Raw genomic sequence first — 16841 nt, 5'->3', positions numbered from 1 at the left:
AAAACACAAAACTTATACAATTTCTAGAAGAAAAAGTAGGAGAAATCTGTGTGGCTTTGGAATTAGTGAAAAGTTTTAAAATAACAATATCAAAAGTATGATCCATAACAGAAAATAGTTGATAAATTAGACTTTATCAAAATCAAAAACTTGCTCTGTGAAATACCCTGTAAAGAGAATGAAAAAGTGAAGCCACAGACTGGAAGAAAATATTTTTAAAAATCACACATTTGATAAAAGAGTTACATCCAGAACTTATAAAGAACTCTTAAAATTAAAAAAATTAGAGACTGAATTAAAAAATGGACAAAAGTTATGAAAAGATACTTCACCAGAGAAGATATTTGGATGGAAAGTAAGTATATGAAAATATGTTCAACATCATTATCATCGGGGAATGGAAGTTAAAACCACAATGAGATACTGCTACAAATCTATTAGAATATCTAACAAACAAACAAAGCTGACAATACCGAGTGCTGTTGAGGATGTGGAACAATAACTCTCATACATTGCTGGTGAGAATGCAAATTAGTATACCCACCCTGGAAAAGAGTTTGGCAATTTCCTATAAAGCTAAACATACACTTATCATATGACCCTCTAGTCTTGCTCTTAGAAATTTACCCAAGTCAATTGAAAACTTATGTTCACAGAAAAAGCCGTATGTGGATGAATGGGTAGACAAAGAGTGGTACATCCATTCGGTGGAATACTGTTCAGCATTAAAGAAGAATGAACTATTGATTCACAGCAACATGGATGAATCCTAAATGCATTTTGCTAAGTGGATGGAGACATATCCCAAAGGTTAAATATTGCATGATTCCATTGATACGACATTCTGAAAAAAACGAAACTATTTTGGTTTTGGGACACAAACCCAAAACCAAAAAACAACAGATCAGTTTGCTAGGGGTGAGAGTGGAGAAAGGGATTGATAATGAAGGGGTGGCATGAGGGAGCTTCTTCGGTAATCAGACTGTTCTGTGTGGTGATGTGCTAATGGATACTTGATTCTATGCAATTGTCAAAACTCATAGAAATTTTATACCACAAAGAGTGAATTTTACTGTACTCAAATTTAAAATAATCAACCAGGATGTTGGGAAACTAAAGATGGAATGTGGATTTACAAGTGAATCTTAATTCTGTTACAATGAATGACACAACCACACTAAATGCTCGGAGAAGAAAGGATTTTAAATAAGAAGCTTTACTTTGGATTCTGCAAGGCTAATGAAAAAAGTACTGAACAGAAACACTGTACTGTAGTTGATAAATTTGTTTTTCATAGGAGTATGGAATAGCAATTCTGAAACTGCATTTTTTTTTTACTGCTGTTGAACAAGTAAGTAAATATAATTGATGACAAGCAGGTTTCTCACTATTACAGAAAGAAATGACAAGCAAATGGGAATTCTAGAATGAACCCTTTGGTACTGGATTGGATTTGGAGACGTCAGTATGAACTAACGTATTCCGTTTTTTCTTCCTTTTAATGGTTATACAGATAGATACAGAAATAAATACAGACAAGTGGGCATATATCAGTTAGTATGTACATATACACCTCCTATCTGTGTCTACTGAGAGGACCTAGAAGTAGTGATACCCTGATAGCAGCAAGCACATGTTGTGCCCAGATCTTGATTTTTAAATACTATTCTCAAAAGGAACCAGGGCTCCTTGGAGAAGTGTATGATTCCAGATCTGGAGCAGGGAAAATACAAGGTGATCCTGGAACACTTGCAGTGTTAGAAAGTAAGGAAGTGCTTTAAAAAAATTGATGGGAGGACTTGAAGGGAAAGGGAGAGAGAGAGGAATACAAAGTGAGTGGGGATCAGAGACTAGAATATTAGGAAAATATATGGTTGACTAAGTCAGGGAAATTAAAGGACAAGCCAGTGGGGAGGATATGAGGGAGGTAATGAATACTTTGGCTTGGGGCTCCAGTCTCAGCACAGAGGCTCTTCTAGCATCTGTGAATCTTTTCAAGGGAATAGTTAGGATCTTCAGAATAGTTAGGTTCTTTCTTTTCCTGCTGCTGTTTATAGTGGCTGGATTGAAGCTAGGAGGGGAGGGAGTGTCTCTGGTCTTACCCTTGGTCAGTTTGTGTGAGAACAGCCCCCATTTTTGTTTTGTTTTTTTTTTTTTTTGGTATTTTCTGTAAATCTCAAACTCACGTTCTTTTGCCTTTTTCTTTTTCTTCCAAACTAAAAATTGGTCAACTAAAAAAAGAAGAAGAAAGGCCAGAGCCACAGGCAGGGCACAGGAAATACACTCATCGCCCCCCCCCGCCCACTTCCCTCCCTCCGGTCTTGGTTTGGAAGTGGCTTCATAGTCTTGTTATGGAAGAGTCCTTATCCTGTCCATTCTGTTTGTGGTCTTCTGTTGGCTATGTCCTGGGCTGGATATGCTTGAGGGACTGGATTGTGACAAAGCTAGGCTGCTGTTCTTCAGGCCTGCACCTTACTCTTCTGGATCTGGCACTGCAATAGCAGCATACAAAATTCTATCAAAGCTGTGATATCTAAACTCACATAATCTACAGAGAAAACTGAACATGGACTATATAACAATAGCTTTGCAGTCCCAAGGTTTTAAGGTGACTCATGTTTTGTTTTACTTTTTGAAAAACCCTATGATTCTGGTTATTTTTATTACTTAAAAATTTCTAATTGTAGTAAAATACACATAATAAAATTTACCATCTTAACCATGTTTAAATGTACAATTAAATGGTGTTAAGTACATTCACACTGTTGTGCAACCATCACCACCATCCATCTTCAGAACTCTTTACATCTTGTAAAACTGAAACTCTGTACCCATTAACAAATAACTTCTTGTTCTCCCCTCCTCCCAGTCCCCTGGCAACCACCAATTCTACTTTCTGTCTCTATACATTTGACCACCCTATGTACCTCATACAAATGGAATCATAAGAGTATTTGTCTTTTTGTGACTGGATTATTTCACTTAGCATAATATATTCTAGGTTCATCCATGTTGTAGCATGTGTCAGAATTTCCTTCCTTTTAAGCCTGAATAATATTCCATTGTATATATCACATTTTGTTTACTTATCTGTCAGTGGACCCTTGAGCTACTTTTACCTTTTGGCTATTGTGAATAATGCTGCTGTGAACATGCTAGGGGTGGTTTTGTTGGGTTGTACAGTAGGTTTAAATTTATCTTTTTAAGAAACTGCTAAAGTGTTTTCCAAAGTAGCCATGGTATTTTACATTCTCACCAGCAGCGTATGAAGGATCTGTTTCTCTACATACTTGTTAACACTTGGTATTGTCAGTCTTTTGGATCACAGGGGTAGCACCTTGTTGTGGTTTTAGTTTGCATTTTCCTAATGACTACTGATGTATAGCTTTTCATATACTTATTAGAAATTTGTATATCTTCTTTGGTGGAATGTCTATTCAGATATTTTGACCATTTTAAATTGGGTTGTTAATTTTTTTATTAAGTAGTATAATATATTTTATTGTATATATGATTTTCAAATATTTTCTCTCAGCTGTGTCTTTTCATTTTCTTAAAATTTTTTAAAATTGAAGTATAATTGATTTACAATATTATATTAATTTCAGGTCTACAGATAGTGATTCAGTATTTTTACAGATTATACACCATTTAAAGTTATTATAAAATATTGGCTATATTCCCTGTGCTGTACAATATATCTTTGTAGCTTATTTATTTTATACATGGTAGTTTGTACCTCTTAATCCCCTATCCTTATTTTGCCTCTCCCTCTTTCCCTCTACCCACTGGTAACCACTAGTTTGTTCTCTGTGAGTCTTCTTCTGTTTTGTTATATTCATTCTTTTGTTTCATTTTTTAGATTATTCCATATATAAGTGATATTTGTAGTATTTGTCTTTCTCTGTCTGACTTATTTCACTTAGCATAAAACCCTCCAGGTCCATCCATGTTGTCGCACTATTAATTATTAATACTGAGTTGTATAAACTACTTATGTATTTTGGATATTAACCCCTTATCGGTCATATCATTTACAAATATTTTTTCCGTTCAGTACGTTGTGTTTTCGATTTAGCGATGATTTCCTTTGCTGTGCAAAAGCTTTTAAGTTTAATTAGGCCCCAATTATTTATTTCTGTCTTTTCATTTTCTTAATGATGTCTTAAAGATTAAAATCTTTTCCTTTTGGTGAAGTTCAATCCATTATTTTTTTTTCACTGTGAATTGTACTTTTGGTGTTATAACTAAGAAGTCTTTACCTAACCTAAGGAAACAGACTTTCTTGTACATTTTCTAGAAAATCAATAGCTTTAGTTCTTATATTTAGACATATGTCCATTTTGAATTAACTTTTTGTATGTGGTATGAGGTTGAAAAGACTAAGTTCTTTTAAAACTTTATTTTGAAATAATGGTAGACTCATAAAAATTTGTAAAAATAGCACAGTAAGTTAACTAAACTACAGACTTTATTTGTATTTCACCAGTTTTTACACGTATTCATTTCGTGTGTGTGTGTAGTTTTATGAAATTTTATTACATACATGAATTTCTGTAACCAATATAACAATCAGAATACAGAACAATTTGCACCACATGAAAGCAACAACCTCATGCTACTTGTTTATAATCTGTTCTCTATTACTATAATTTTGTCATTTTGAAAATGTTGTATGAATGGAATTATACAGTATATAACCTTTTGAAATTGCCCTTCCTCCCCTGGTTTTGATAATTTGTGTCTTTTTACTTTGTCAGTCTAGCTTAAGGTTTTCCAATTTTGTTTATTTCAGAGAAGCAGTATTTTGTTTCATTGATTTTTTTAAAAAATAAATTTATTTTATTTATTTTTTATTTTTGGCTGCGTTGGGTCTTCGTTGCTGCACGCGGGCTTTCTCTAGTTGCGGTGAGCAGGGGCTACTCTTTGTTGCGGTGCACGGGCTTCTCATTGTAGTGACTTCTCTTGTTGTGGAGCATGGGCTCTAAGTACGCCGGCTTCAGTGGTTGTGGCTCGCGGGCTCTAGAGCGCAGGCTCAGTAGTTGTGGCACATGAGCTTAGTTGCTCCGCAGCATGTGGGATCTTCCCGGACCAGGGCCCCAACCCATGTCTCCTGCATTGGCAGGCTGATTCTTAACCACTGAGCCAGCAGGGAAGTCCTTTGTTTTATTGATTTTTCTCTGTTGTTTCTTTGTTTTCTATTTCATAAATTTCTGTCAGAAAAGAAATCAATAGAAATATTTATTATTTTCTTCTTTCTGCTTGCTTTTGTTTAATTTTTAATTTTTCTAGCTTCTAAGTGGGAACTTACATTATTGACTTGAGATTCTTCTTCCTTTCTAATATAGGTGTGTAAAGCTATAATTTTCTCTCTAAGCATTTAGGCGCTGTTCCATAAATTTTGATATTTTGTGCCTCCACTTTCATTCAGTTCAAAATATTTTCTAATTTCCCTTGTGATTTTTTGACCCATACATTATTTAGAAGTGTGTTGTTTAGTTTCTTAGTATTTGGGGATTTTCTAGAGATTTTCTGTTATGGATTCCTAATTTAATTCCAATGCTGTCAGAGAACATACTTTGTATGACTTCAGTCCTTTTAAATTTATGAGATTACTTTATGGCCTGGCATAGGAATATCCTGATTGTTTCATGTGTGCTTAGAAAGTATGTGTATTCTGCTTTTGTTTGGTGTATTCTATAAATGTCAGTAGGTCAAATTGGTAGATAGTATTTTTCATACCTTTGATACTCTTACTGTTTTTCTGTCTAGTTCCATCAAATACTGAGCAGAGTAGTGAAATCTCCAACTATAATTGTTAAATTCCCCTTGCAGTTTAGTCAGATTTTGCTTCATGTATTTTGGAATTCACTTGTTATGTGTATATACATTTATGGTTGTTATATATTCCTAATATATTGACTCTTTTATCACTATGATCTGTCTCTATGTGTCTCCAGTAATATTTCTTGTCTTAAAAATAATTTTGTCTTGCACAGCAAAGGAAAGCATCAACAAAATGAAAAGGCAACTTACTGAATGGGACAAAATATTTGCAAATATATCTGATAAGGGGTCAATATCCCAAATATATAAAGAACTCTTATAACTCTATAACAAACAAACAAACAGAAAAACCCCCAAAAATCTGATCAAAAAATGGACAGAAGATCTGAAGAGACATTTTTCCAAAGAAGACATACAGGTGGCCAGCAGGTACATGAAAAAATGCTTAACATCACTAATCATTAGGGAAATGCAAATCAAAACCACAATGAGATATCACCTCATATCTGTTAGAATGGCTATAATAAAAAAAAAAAAAAAACAAGAAATAACACTGTTGGTGAGGGTGTGGAGAAAAGGGAACCTCTGCACTTTGGTGGGAATGTAAATGGGTGCAACCACTGTGGAAAACTGTATGGAGGTTTTATGAGGAAACTCCATCCTCAAGTAGCTCTTTTCCTTATAGGACAGCTTCTGTTGCTACAGTTTTCTTATGTGTAATTGAATAGTATGTCTTTTGGTTATTCCTATAATGTTTGGCTTTCTGGATTTATACAGAATAAGTCTCTTATGTATGAAAGCAGGTCTTCTTTAGTTTTTTCTTTGCCAAGGTCAACACTCTCAGTTTTTTTTCAACTATTTGAAAAATAAAATTATTTCCTCTCTTGGTGCTTTTCTTTGGATGCACTCCAAATGATTAGTATACTGCTGAGACTATTACAGCTGGAAGTGAATAATACCACAAGTAGCATACTAATAACAATAATAATACCTACCCTTTATAGAGCTCTTATTATGTTGCATGCATAGTGCTAAGTCTTCTACATCTCTACAATAACAGTAGATGAAGAAATTGAGGCTTACAGAGGTGCTTTTGTCTGTCACTTTTGCAACTAACAAGTGACCTTTATGCCAGAATTTGAGCCTAGGTTTGTTTAACTCCAACTCTTCACTATGCTGCCCTTGGCTGGCATAGAATGCAGTGTGGCCATGTTACCTCCTATATTCTGGATATTCTAGTTCTATTAATTTAGTCTGATTGCAGTAATCCTGATTACAGTAATATCGTATTTGGTAGCATATCACTGACTTGTATTAAGCTTATATTCAACTAAAACCTACAGATCTTAATAAGATCTTAAATATTCAAACTTCTGTCTGATTTGGTCTTCCCATCTGTGTAATTAACTTTCAGTATAAATGCAGTACTTTGTGTTCATGTCTTCACCCTACATTTTGGAGATTTCACTCTTAGTTTCTAGGGTCCCAAGATAATTTTGAATTTTGAGTCTACTATCTATGATATTAACTCTTTTCCTGGACCTGTGGACATCGTTGATAGGTGTCCTTGCTTTGTGCTTATCTAGTCTTTAATACAATTTCAAACAGATTAGGGTTGAATAAAGAGTCTATAGGGAGTTTGACCAAGATGGTGGAAGACCCTGAGCTCACCTCCTCTCATGGACACACCAAAATCACAACTATTTACAGAGCAACTATTGATGAGAAAGACCAGAATCTAACTGAAAAGATCTTCTGCAACTAAAGATATAAAGAAAGAACCACAATAAGATGGGCAGGAGGGGTGGAGTTGTGGTATGGTCAAGACCCATACCCCTGGGTGAGTGACCTATAAAGGGGAGGACAAATAAAATAGCAGAGGTTCTTCTGAAGGAGCCATGGGTCTGAGCCCTTGCCTGAGGGTCCTGTACTGGGAAGATGAACCCCCAGAATGTTTGGCTTTGAAGGCCCGCAGGGCTTACTTTCAGGAGAACGAGAGGGCTGTGGGAGATAGAAACCCCACTCTTAAAGGGCACACACAATATCCCACACCTTCCAGGACCTAGGGCAGAAACAGTAATTTGAAAGGAGCCTAGGTCAGACCCGCCTCCTCATCTTGGAGAGCCTCTTGGAGAGGCAGGAGACAACTGGAGCTCACCCTGGGGACATAGACACTGGCAGAAGCCATTTTGGGGAGCTCCTAATACCATGTGGACACTGGTGCTGGCAAATGCCAATTTGGAATTCTCCCTCTAGCTTATTAGCACTGGGACCTGGCCCCACTCCCAGCCTATTGGTACCAGTACTGGAATGCCTCAGGCCAAGCAACTAGCTGGGCAGGGACACAGCCCCACCCACCAGCAGGCAGGCTGCCTTAAGATTCCCTAACCCCACAGCCACCCTGGGAGAAGGCCATGTCCACCAGAGGGCTGAGAACTGGGCCTGACACACCCCTGTTGCAGGCATTAACCTTGGGACACCCAGGGCCCTGCAGCCAGAGACCCCGGGACCAAGCTCTGTCCATCAGTGGGCCAACAGCAGCCCCAGGGCCACTGCAGCCCTGCAGCCTGCGTGGCAAGACCCAGCCCACCCACCAGCAGGCTGGAATAAGCTTTGGGACACCCTGGACCCTGTGACCAGCCCCACCCACCAATGGGCCAATACCAACTCCAGGACCTCCAGGGCCCTGCTTCCAGGTATCTTGGACATGGCTCCATCTACCAGTGAGCCAACATTAGCCCCAAAACTCCCAGGGCCTTGGCCCCACCCATCAGTGGGCTGACACCAGCTATAGGACACCTGGGCCCTTCAGCCAGCGACCCCAGAACTCAGCTCTGCCTGTCAGTCGGCTGGCTTTAGCCCCAGGACCCAGCTTCACCCACCGATGGGTGAGCACCAGCTCCAGGATCCCCTGGGCCCCAACTCCACCCATCAGCAGGTGGACACGAGTCCCAGGACCACCATAGCCTTGCAGCCTGCTGTACCAGGACCCAGCCTACCCACCAGGCAGCCAACCCCAGCTCTGAGACACCTGAGGCCCCTCAGCCAGCTGTCCTGGGATCTGGCCCCACTCACAAGCAGGCCACAAGCTTTGGGACACCCTGGACTTAGCCAGCTGCATCAGGAGCTGGCTGCCTGCCAGTGGGCCAGCACCAATTCCAGGGCCCTGCAGCCAGAGATCCTAGGAGTCGGCTCTGCCCATCAGTAAGCCAGCAGTCACCTCTGGACCCCCTGGGCCCTGACCCCATCAACTAGCAGGCTGATACCAGCCCTGGGATCCTCTGGGCCCCAGCCCCACCAACTAGCAGGCCAACAGCAGCTCTGAGATACCTTAGACTCCTCAGCCAGCCACTTCATTATCCAGCTCCACTCATCAGCAGGCCAACACCAGCTTTGGGACACCCTAGAACCTGCAGCCAGTTGTGTCAGGAACCAGCCCCACCCACTGGCAGGACACACTAGATCCAGGAACCCAGGTCTCACAGCTACCAACTCCAGAACCTGGCTCTGCCCACCAGTGAACCAGCACTAACCCCAGGACCCCCCAGGGTTCCACAGACAGCCATCTTGTGACCCAGCTCCTCAACCAGCAGCTAGCAACCTCCACATAAGGCAGGGCCTGGCAACCAACTGAACTGTGGATAGCCATGCCTACAAGACTGCCCACAGCAGTCAGCCCTCCACAACAGAAGGACCCATGCGGCCCACATAGGGGGCATGCCTAGAGCATACGGTTCTGGTGACCAGGGGGGAGTATGCTGCTGGGATGCATAGGATGTCTCCTACAAAAGGCCACTTCTCCAAGGCTGGGAAATGTAACCAACCTACCAGATATATAGAAATAAAAACAGCAAATTAGGCAAGATGAGGCAACAGGAACAAGTTCCAAATGAAAGAACAAAATAAGACTTCAGAAGAAGAAATAAGTAAAGTGGAGATAGGCAATCTACCCAATAAAGAGTTCAAGGTAATGATTATAAAGATGGTCAAAGAACTCGGGAGAAGAATGGATCAATAGTATGAGAAGTTTGAAGTTTTAAACAAAGAGTTAGAAAATATAAAGACGAACCAAACAGAGATGAAGAATATGATAACTGAGGTAAAAAATACACTAGAAGGGATCAACAGTAGTTTAAATGATACAGAGGAACAGATTAGTGAGTTGGAAGACAGGGTAGTGGAAATTATTGAAGCTGAACAGAAAAGAAAAAGAAAGAAAGAAATGAAGACAGTGTAAGAGACCTCTGAGACAACATCAAGTGTATTAACGTTCGCATTGTAGGGTCCCAGAAGGAGAAGAGAGAGAGAAAAGGGCAGAGAACACATTTGAAAACTTAACAGCTGAAAACTTCCCTAACCTGGGAATGGAAACAGACATCCAGGTCCAGGAAGCACAGAGAGACCCAAACAGGATCAACCCAAAAGGACAACCCCAAGTCACATTGTAATTAGAATGGCAAAAATTAAAGATAAATAAAGACTATTAAAAGCAGAAAGGGAAAAGCAACAAGTTACATACAAGGGAACTCCCATAAGGCTGTCAGCTGAATTTTCAGCAGAAACTCTGTAGGCCAGAAGGGCATGGCATGATATATTTAAAATTATGAAAGGGAAAAACCTGCAACCAAGAATACTCTGTCAAGGGTTTCATTCAGATTTGGAGAGATCAAAAGTTTTACAGACAAGCAGAAGCTAAAAGGGTTCAGCACCACAAAATCAACTTTACAAAACTGTTAAAAGGACTTTTTTAGTGAAAAAGAAAAGGTCATAACTAGAAACATGAAAATTATGAAAAGAAAAAGTTCACTGGTAAAGGCAAATATATAGTAAGTGTAGTAAGTCAATGACATACAAAGCAAGTGGGAAGATTAAAAGACAAAAATAGTAAAATCATCTATATCCACTATAAGTAGTTAAGGGAAAAACACAAACATGTGGAAGGTAAACAGTATGCTACTAGACAAGCAATGTATCACTGAAGAAATCAAAGAAGAAATAAAAAAAATACCTGGAGACAAGTGAAAATGAAAACACAATGATTCAAAATTAATGGGATATAGCAAAAGCAGTTCTAAGAGGGAAGTTTATAGTGATTCAAGCTTTACCTCAGGAAAGAAGAAAAATCTCAAAGAAACAAACTAACCTTACACCTAAAGGAACGAGAAAAAGAAGAACAAACAAAACCCAAATTTAGTTGAAGGAGAGAAATCATAAAGATCAGAACAGAAATAAATGAAATAGAGACCAACAAAAAATAGAGAAGCTCAATGGAACTAAGAGCTGGTTCTTTGAAAAGCTAAACAAAATTGATGAACTTTCAGCTAGACTCATCAAGAAAAAAAGAGAGAGGGCCCAAATCAGTAAAACCAGAAATGAAAAAGAAGTTTACAACTGACACCACAGAGATAGAGAGGATCATAAGAGATTGCTATGAACAATTATACACTGATAAAATGGGCAACCTAGAAGAAATGGACAAATTTCTAGAAATGTACAATCTCCCAACTGAATCAGGAAGAAATAGAAAATACGAAACAGACCAATTACCAGTAATGAAATTGAATTGTAATAAAAAGTTCAAGACCAGTTGGCTTCATAGGTGGATTCTACCAAACATTTAAATAAGAGTTAAAACCCATCCTTCTGAAACTATTCCAAAAAATTGCAGAGAGAGGAACACTTTCAAACTTATTCTATAAGGCCAGCACCACCCTGATACCAAAACTGGACAAAGATACCACAAAAAAAGAAAATTACAATAGTTAACTGTATGAACATAGATGCAAAAGTCCTCAACAAAATATTAGCTAACTGAATCCAACATTATATTAAAGGATCATACACCATAATCAAGTGGGATTTATCCCAGGGATGCAAGGATTTTTCAGTACTTGCAAATCAATCAATGTGATACATTACATTAACAAATTGAAGAATAAAAGCCATATGGTCATCTCAATAGATGCACAAAATGCTTTGATAAAGTTCAACATCCATTTATGATAAAAAATCTCTAGAAAGTGAGCATAGAGGGAGCATACCTCAACACAGTAAAGGCCATTTATGACAAACTCATAGCTAACATCATGTTCAATGGTGAAAAGCTGAACACATTTCCTCTAAGATGAGGAACAAGACAGGATGTTTACTCTCACCACTTTTTTTTAAAAATTCATGTTTATTGAGGTATAATTACATATAAGGAAATTCACCCATTTTATGTGTACAATTCAATGAGTTCTGACAGACCTATATGGTCATGTAACTACCACCACATAAAAATATGGCACATTCCATCACCTCCCGCAAACTTCCCTCATATCCCTTTGTGTTCAGTAATCTCCATTTCTCTTGCAATCACTGATCTGATTCCTGCACAATAGGTTTGCCTTTTCCAGAATGTCACTGTGATGGTTAATTCTATATATTGACTTGTATGGGCCAGAAGCGTGCCTAGATACTCTCACCACTTCTATTCAACATAGTTTTGGAAGTCCTAGCCACAGCAGTCAGAGAAGGAAGAGAAATAAAAGGAATCCAAATTGGAAAAGAAGAAGTAAAACTGTCACTGTTTGCAGATGACATGATACTGTACATAGAAAATCCTAAAGACACCACCAGAAAACTACTAGAGCTCATCAATGAATTTGGTAAAGTAGCAGGATACAAAATTAATATACAGATATCTTTGCATTTCTATATAACAATGAACTATCAGGAACAGAAACTAAGGAAGCAATCCCATTTACAATCACATCAAAAAGAATAAAATACCTAGGAAGAAACCTACCTAAGACCTGTACTCAGAAAACTATAAGACACTGGTGTAAGAAATTGAAGATAACACAAACAGATGAAAAGATAATTACGTGTTCATGGATTGGAAGAATCATTATTGTTAAAATGACCATACTACCCCAGGCAATCTATATATTCAATGCAATCCCTATCAAAATATCAATGGCATTTTTTTCACAGAACTAGAACACAATTTTAAAATTTGTGTGGAAACACAAAAGACCCTGAACAGCTAAAGCAATGTTGAGAAAGATGAACAGATCCAGAGGTATTATGCCCTGACTTCAGACTGTACTGCAAAGCTACAGTAATCAAAACAGAATGGTACCTACACAAAAACAGATGCACAGATCAATGGAACAGAATAGAGAGCCCAGAAATAAACCCACAAATTTATGGTCAATTAATCTATGACAAAAAAAGCAAGAATATACAATGGGGAAAAGCACTCTCTTCAATAAGTGGTGCTGGGAAAACTGGACAGCTACATGCAAAAGAATCAAACTGGACTACTTTCTCACACCATATACAAAAATAAATTCAAAATGGATTAAAGACCTAAATGTAAGATTGAAAACCATAAAACTCCTAGAAGAAAACATAGGCAGAACACTCTTTGATATTAATCATGGCAATATTTTTTGGATCTACTAAGATAAAGGGAAACAAAAGCAAAACTAAACAAATGGACTTAGAAAGCTTTTGCACAGCAGAGGAAACCATTGCGAAAATGAAAAGACAATCTACTGAATGGGAAAAAAATATTTATAAATCATATGACCAACGGGGTCAGTCACATGTGAGATTATATATATGTGTGTGTGTGTGTGTATCACATCACATCTTTATCCATTCATCTGTTGATAGAACAGTGGAATATTACTCAGCCATAAAAAGATGAAATCTTGCCATTTGCAACAACATGGATGGACCTGGAGGGTATTATGCTTAGTGAAATAAGTCAGAGAAAGACAAATACTATATGTTATCACTTATATGTAGAATAATCTAATAAACGAAAGAATGAATATAACAAAACAAAAAGACACAGATATAGAGAACAAATTAGTGGTTACCAGTAGGTAGAGGGAAGGCGGGGAGGGGCAAAATAGGGATAGGGGATTAAGAGTTACAAACTACCATATATAAAATAAATAAGCCACAAGGATATATTGTACAGTACAGGGAATATAGCCAATATTTTATAATAACTTTAAATGGAGTATAATCTATAAAAATATTGAATCATGATTTTGTAGACCTGAAATTAATATAGTATTGTAAATCACCTATACCTCAATAAAAAAAGATTCTATATTGCAAATCTATGTTTTCCCCAAACATTGTTGAAATGTACTTTTTAAGTCTAGGACGTTTGTTAGGCCATGCCCATTGTTTTCTTTCCTTACTATTCTTAATATTAGGTAATTTGTTCACTTTATTTCAAGGTTCTGGCTTAAATGACGTTGAGGATATCAGTTGTAATTATGCTTCTTCTACCTTCTGCGCAATACATTTGTTACATAGGAAATAGAGAGTTTAGTAGATATTCTACCCTTTGAATTAGACTTCTATTAGAAGATATCAGGATAATTGAAACCTCTTTTTCCTCTTTGTAGTATATTTTGGTACAAGTTTTGTAATGTTTTTTGGTAAAGTATCATCCGTATTTCTTTTCTGGATAGATCAGCTGTGGCATGCTACTGTATAGTATAAAAAGGTTTTCTATTTCCTCAGTTTTACTGTTTACCATACTTTACTATTAAGTTCTTGAGTTTCTATATAGGAGTAACTTCTGGAAAGATCAGTGGATTTGGCTTTGAAAATTTCTGGATTTGGGGACTGACCATGATATGTGAACTTGAGCAAGTCACTTACGCTTTGTGGACCTCAGTTTTTCCATATATAAATTAGGGATAATAATATTACTCATTATCATTTAGGATTACAAAACAGATTAGGATTTCAAAAATAGATGACTATTAATGGTTTATACAAATAGTGCCTTTATGTTACATAACAAGAAACAAAAGATAAGCAGTCTAGCACAAGTATGGTAGCTTAATAATGACGTTAGGGGACTTAAGCTCTTCCCATCTTCCTGTTCACCACCCTTAGTGCGTAAGACCTTTGCCCTCTTGCTTCTTGATTCATTGCCACAAAATGGCTACTATAACTTTGTTTGTGTTTTAGGCATAAAGAATAGGAAGGACTAAAGGGCTGAGGGAAAAAAAAACTGGTCTTAGTGAAGTTCTGTCTTTTAATTTGGCCAGGGAAGTCCTACTAGGGATGTGTGCCTGCAGCTCATTGGCCGGAAGCGTGTTACATGGCCACTCTTTGCTTCAAGGAAAGCTGGAGAATTGTATATTTTAGCTCTTCAGTCTCTGTAGTAGAGGAAGGCAAAGGAGAAGGGATTGTGTTTAGGATTTGGCTCAGCTAGTCAACAATGTCTGCTTTCATCGATGGTTGGAAGGATTCAATGATACACTATATTTAAAAAATTTTACGGAGTGTAATTTAAATAGATGTATACTGTATTCATTATTCCTCTTACCTTCTATTGATGATCTTATAAACTAGAGTGTATTCTTAAATTTATTCTAATTTTGTACTCAAGGCTCAGAAAATCTATGAGATTATTACTTACTTGATTGTTAAATGAGTGCACCTTATTGCCTACATCCTAGAAATTGGTATAAATATGTTTAGGCATAAATATTGCATTATTTCCAACCAGCTCCTCTATTTTTATCTAAAGAGTGAGTGAGGACCATTCTTACATCTGGCTAATCTTTGTCAACCACACATCCTAATGCTCAGAAGGTAGAAGTTGTCATGGGTTTGTTTTTATATCTGATCTTCTCTTTTAGGGCTCTTTTGATGTGTTTGAAAATCTTTTGCACAGAATGATGATCAACCCTTCATGTCACATGCCCTATTTTCTCTTAGGTGTCATTGATATTGCTTAAAGAGCCAAATCTTTCCTATTGGTACCATTGACATGGGCGTTAGTTTTTCTTTTCCAAAGCCGTTGGTGTCAGTAGTGGCAGAGCAGTTTTTTTATTTTTAGCACTTTTTTTCCCTAAAATCCTTTAGTTTGTTATGTAAAATTTGAAAGTTTCTAGAGTTGTCATTCTGATTGCTGCTGATAATATCATTTGTCCCTATGATAATCAGCTGAGTTATCTTTTAATTTGTAAAAATAAACAAGTTACTTCAGGACATAAAAGGTCCCTGCTTTTTGGGCAGCATTCTAGATGAATGTTTGTTTTTGAGAAGGGCTGTTTTCTGGAGAATACATATGCTTTGAGTGAAAATCATACTGAAGTGTGAAAGGCAGCCTATCACGAATAGGAAAATAATTGGGAAAGAGGCAGTTCTCCAAAGTGACTCTAGCCCTACTCTTGCTTTCTTCAGTGACCCACAAAATACTTTTATATACTTTATATATTTAAAGGGCAATTAATGAGTCTGAGTATACTCAGAGGTACATGAAAAATAGCAGTAGAAGTCCTAAGCAGTCATACCACAGAATGGCAGCTTTCATTTGAGCTGAATGGGCTGGCTGGGGGATAAATTTGAAAACAGGCCAAGTATCCTGAATACACATGCTGGTGCTATCACCCAGTCCTACAGCCTGAAGTAAAGGGAATGACCTTCATAGTCACTAGTATTCAGGCAAAGTTGTATTATTTTTCCCCATGGTAAAAGATGTTAAGAAAAGGGACCAGGAGGCACATAAGTCCTGGATGTGAGCTGAGAAGGGGAATGGAGGAGTGAGAATCTTAAATGAGGTCAGAGAAAGCTAAGAAACAGAAATCTCCAGAGAATTTGGAAATGACCAGAGAAACTTGTAGGATGCATCATGAAGTAGGAGACCCTTCAGGTTTATTATTTCTGAATCTCTTCACTTTGATGAAAATGCTGGTAGTTTATAAATTCTGTCATATTGGGTGCAACAAGACTTTGATGTATATATGGCTTTTGTTTTGTTTTGTTTTTTGCTGCCTGTCTTCTTTCTTTCTTTTTTTAGACATTGTTCGAAGTGATGTTGCCTTGGATAAACAGAAAGGCTGCAAGATTGCCCAGCACCCTGATGTTATGCTGGAGCTCCAACGGGAGAAAGCAGCTCAGATGCACCTGGTTCTTCTAAAGGAGCAATTCTCCAATACTTACAGTAATCTCGTATTAACAGGTAAGGTTATTGGCGTCGGCTGGAATCTTAGAGCACTGTAGATTGATGGTCTCCATCAGTT

General features: G+C 37.6%; 1 protein-coding gene across 3 annotated transcripts in view; it reads left to right on the top strand.

Moving 5' to 3' along the window:
- The window catches only part of HPSE2 (heparanase 2 (inactive)), a 626583-nt gene that overhangs the window by 38819 nt on the left and 570923 nt on the right, over nucleotides 1-16841 (top strand). For 2 of the 3 annotated variants that reach the window (XM_068549004.1, XM_068549003.1), the window contains exon 3: nucleotides 16619-16780. The exons of the other annotated variant lie outside the window; for it this stretch is intronic. In XM_068549004.1, the coding sequence (XP_068405105.1) occupies nucleotides 16619-16780 (162 nt within the window). The remainder of the gene's footprint in view (nucleotides 1-16618; nucleotides 16781-16841) is intronic. 3 annotated transcript variants of the gene reach the window in all.

The sequence above is a fragment of the Eschrichtius robustus genome, chromosome 7, assembly GCF_028021215.1.
Source record: "Eschrichtius robustus isolate mEscRob2 chromosome 7, mEscRob2.pri, whole genome shotgun sequence".
Taxonomy (NCBI): domain Eukaryota; kingdom Metazoa; phylum Chordata; class Mammalia; order Artiodactyla; family Eschrichtiidae; genus Eschrichtius; species Eschrichtius robustus.
Note: the sequence above shows the minus strand (reverse complement) of the source record. Positions and strands in the feature narration are given on the sequence as shown.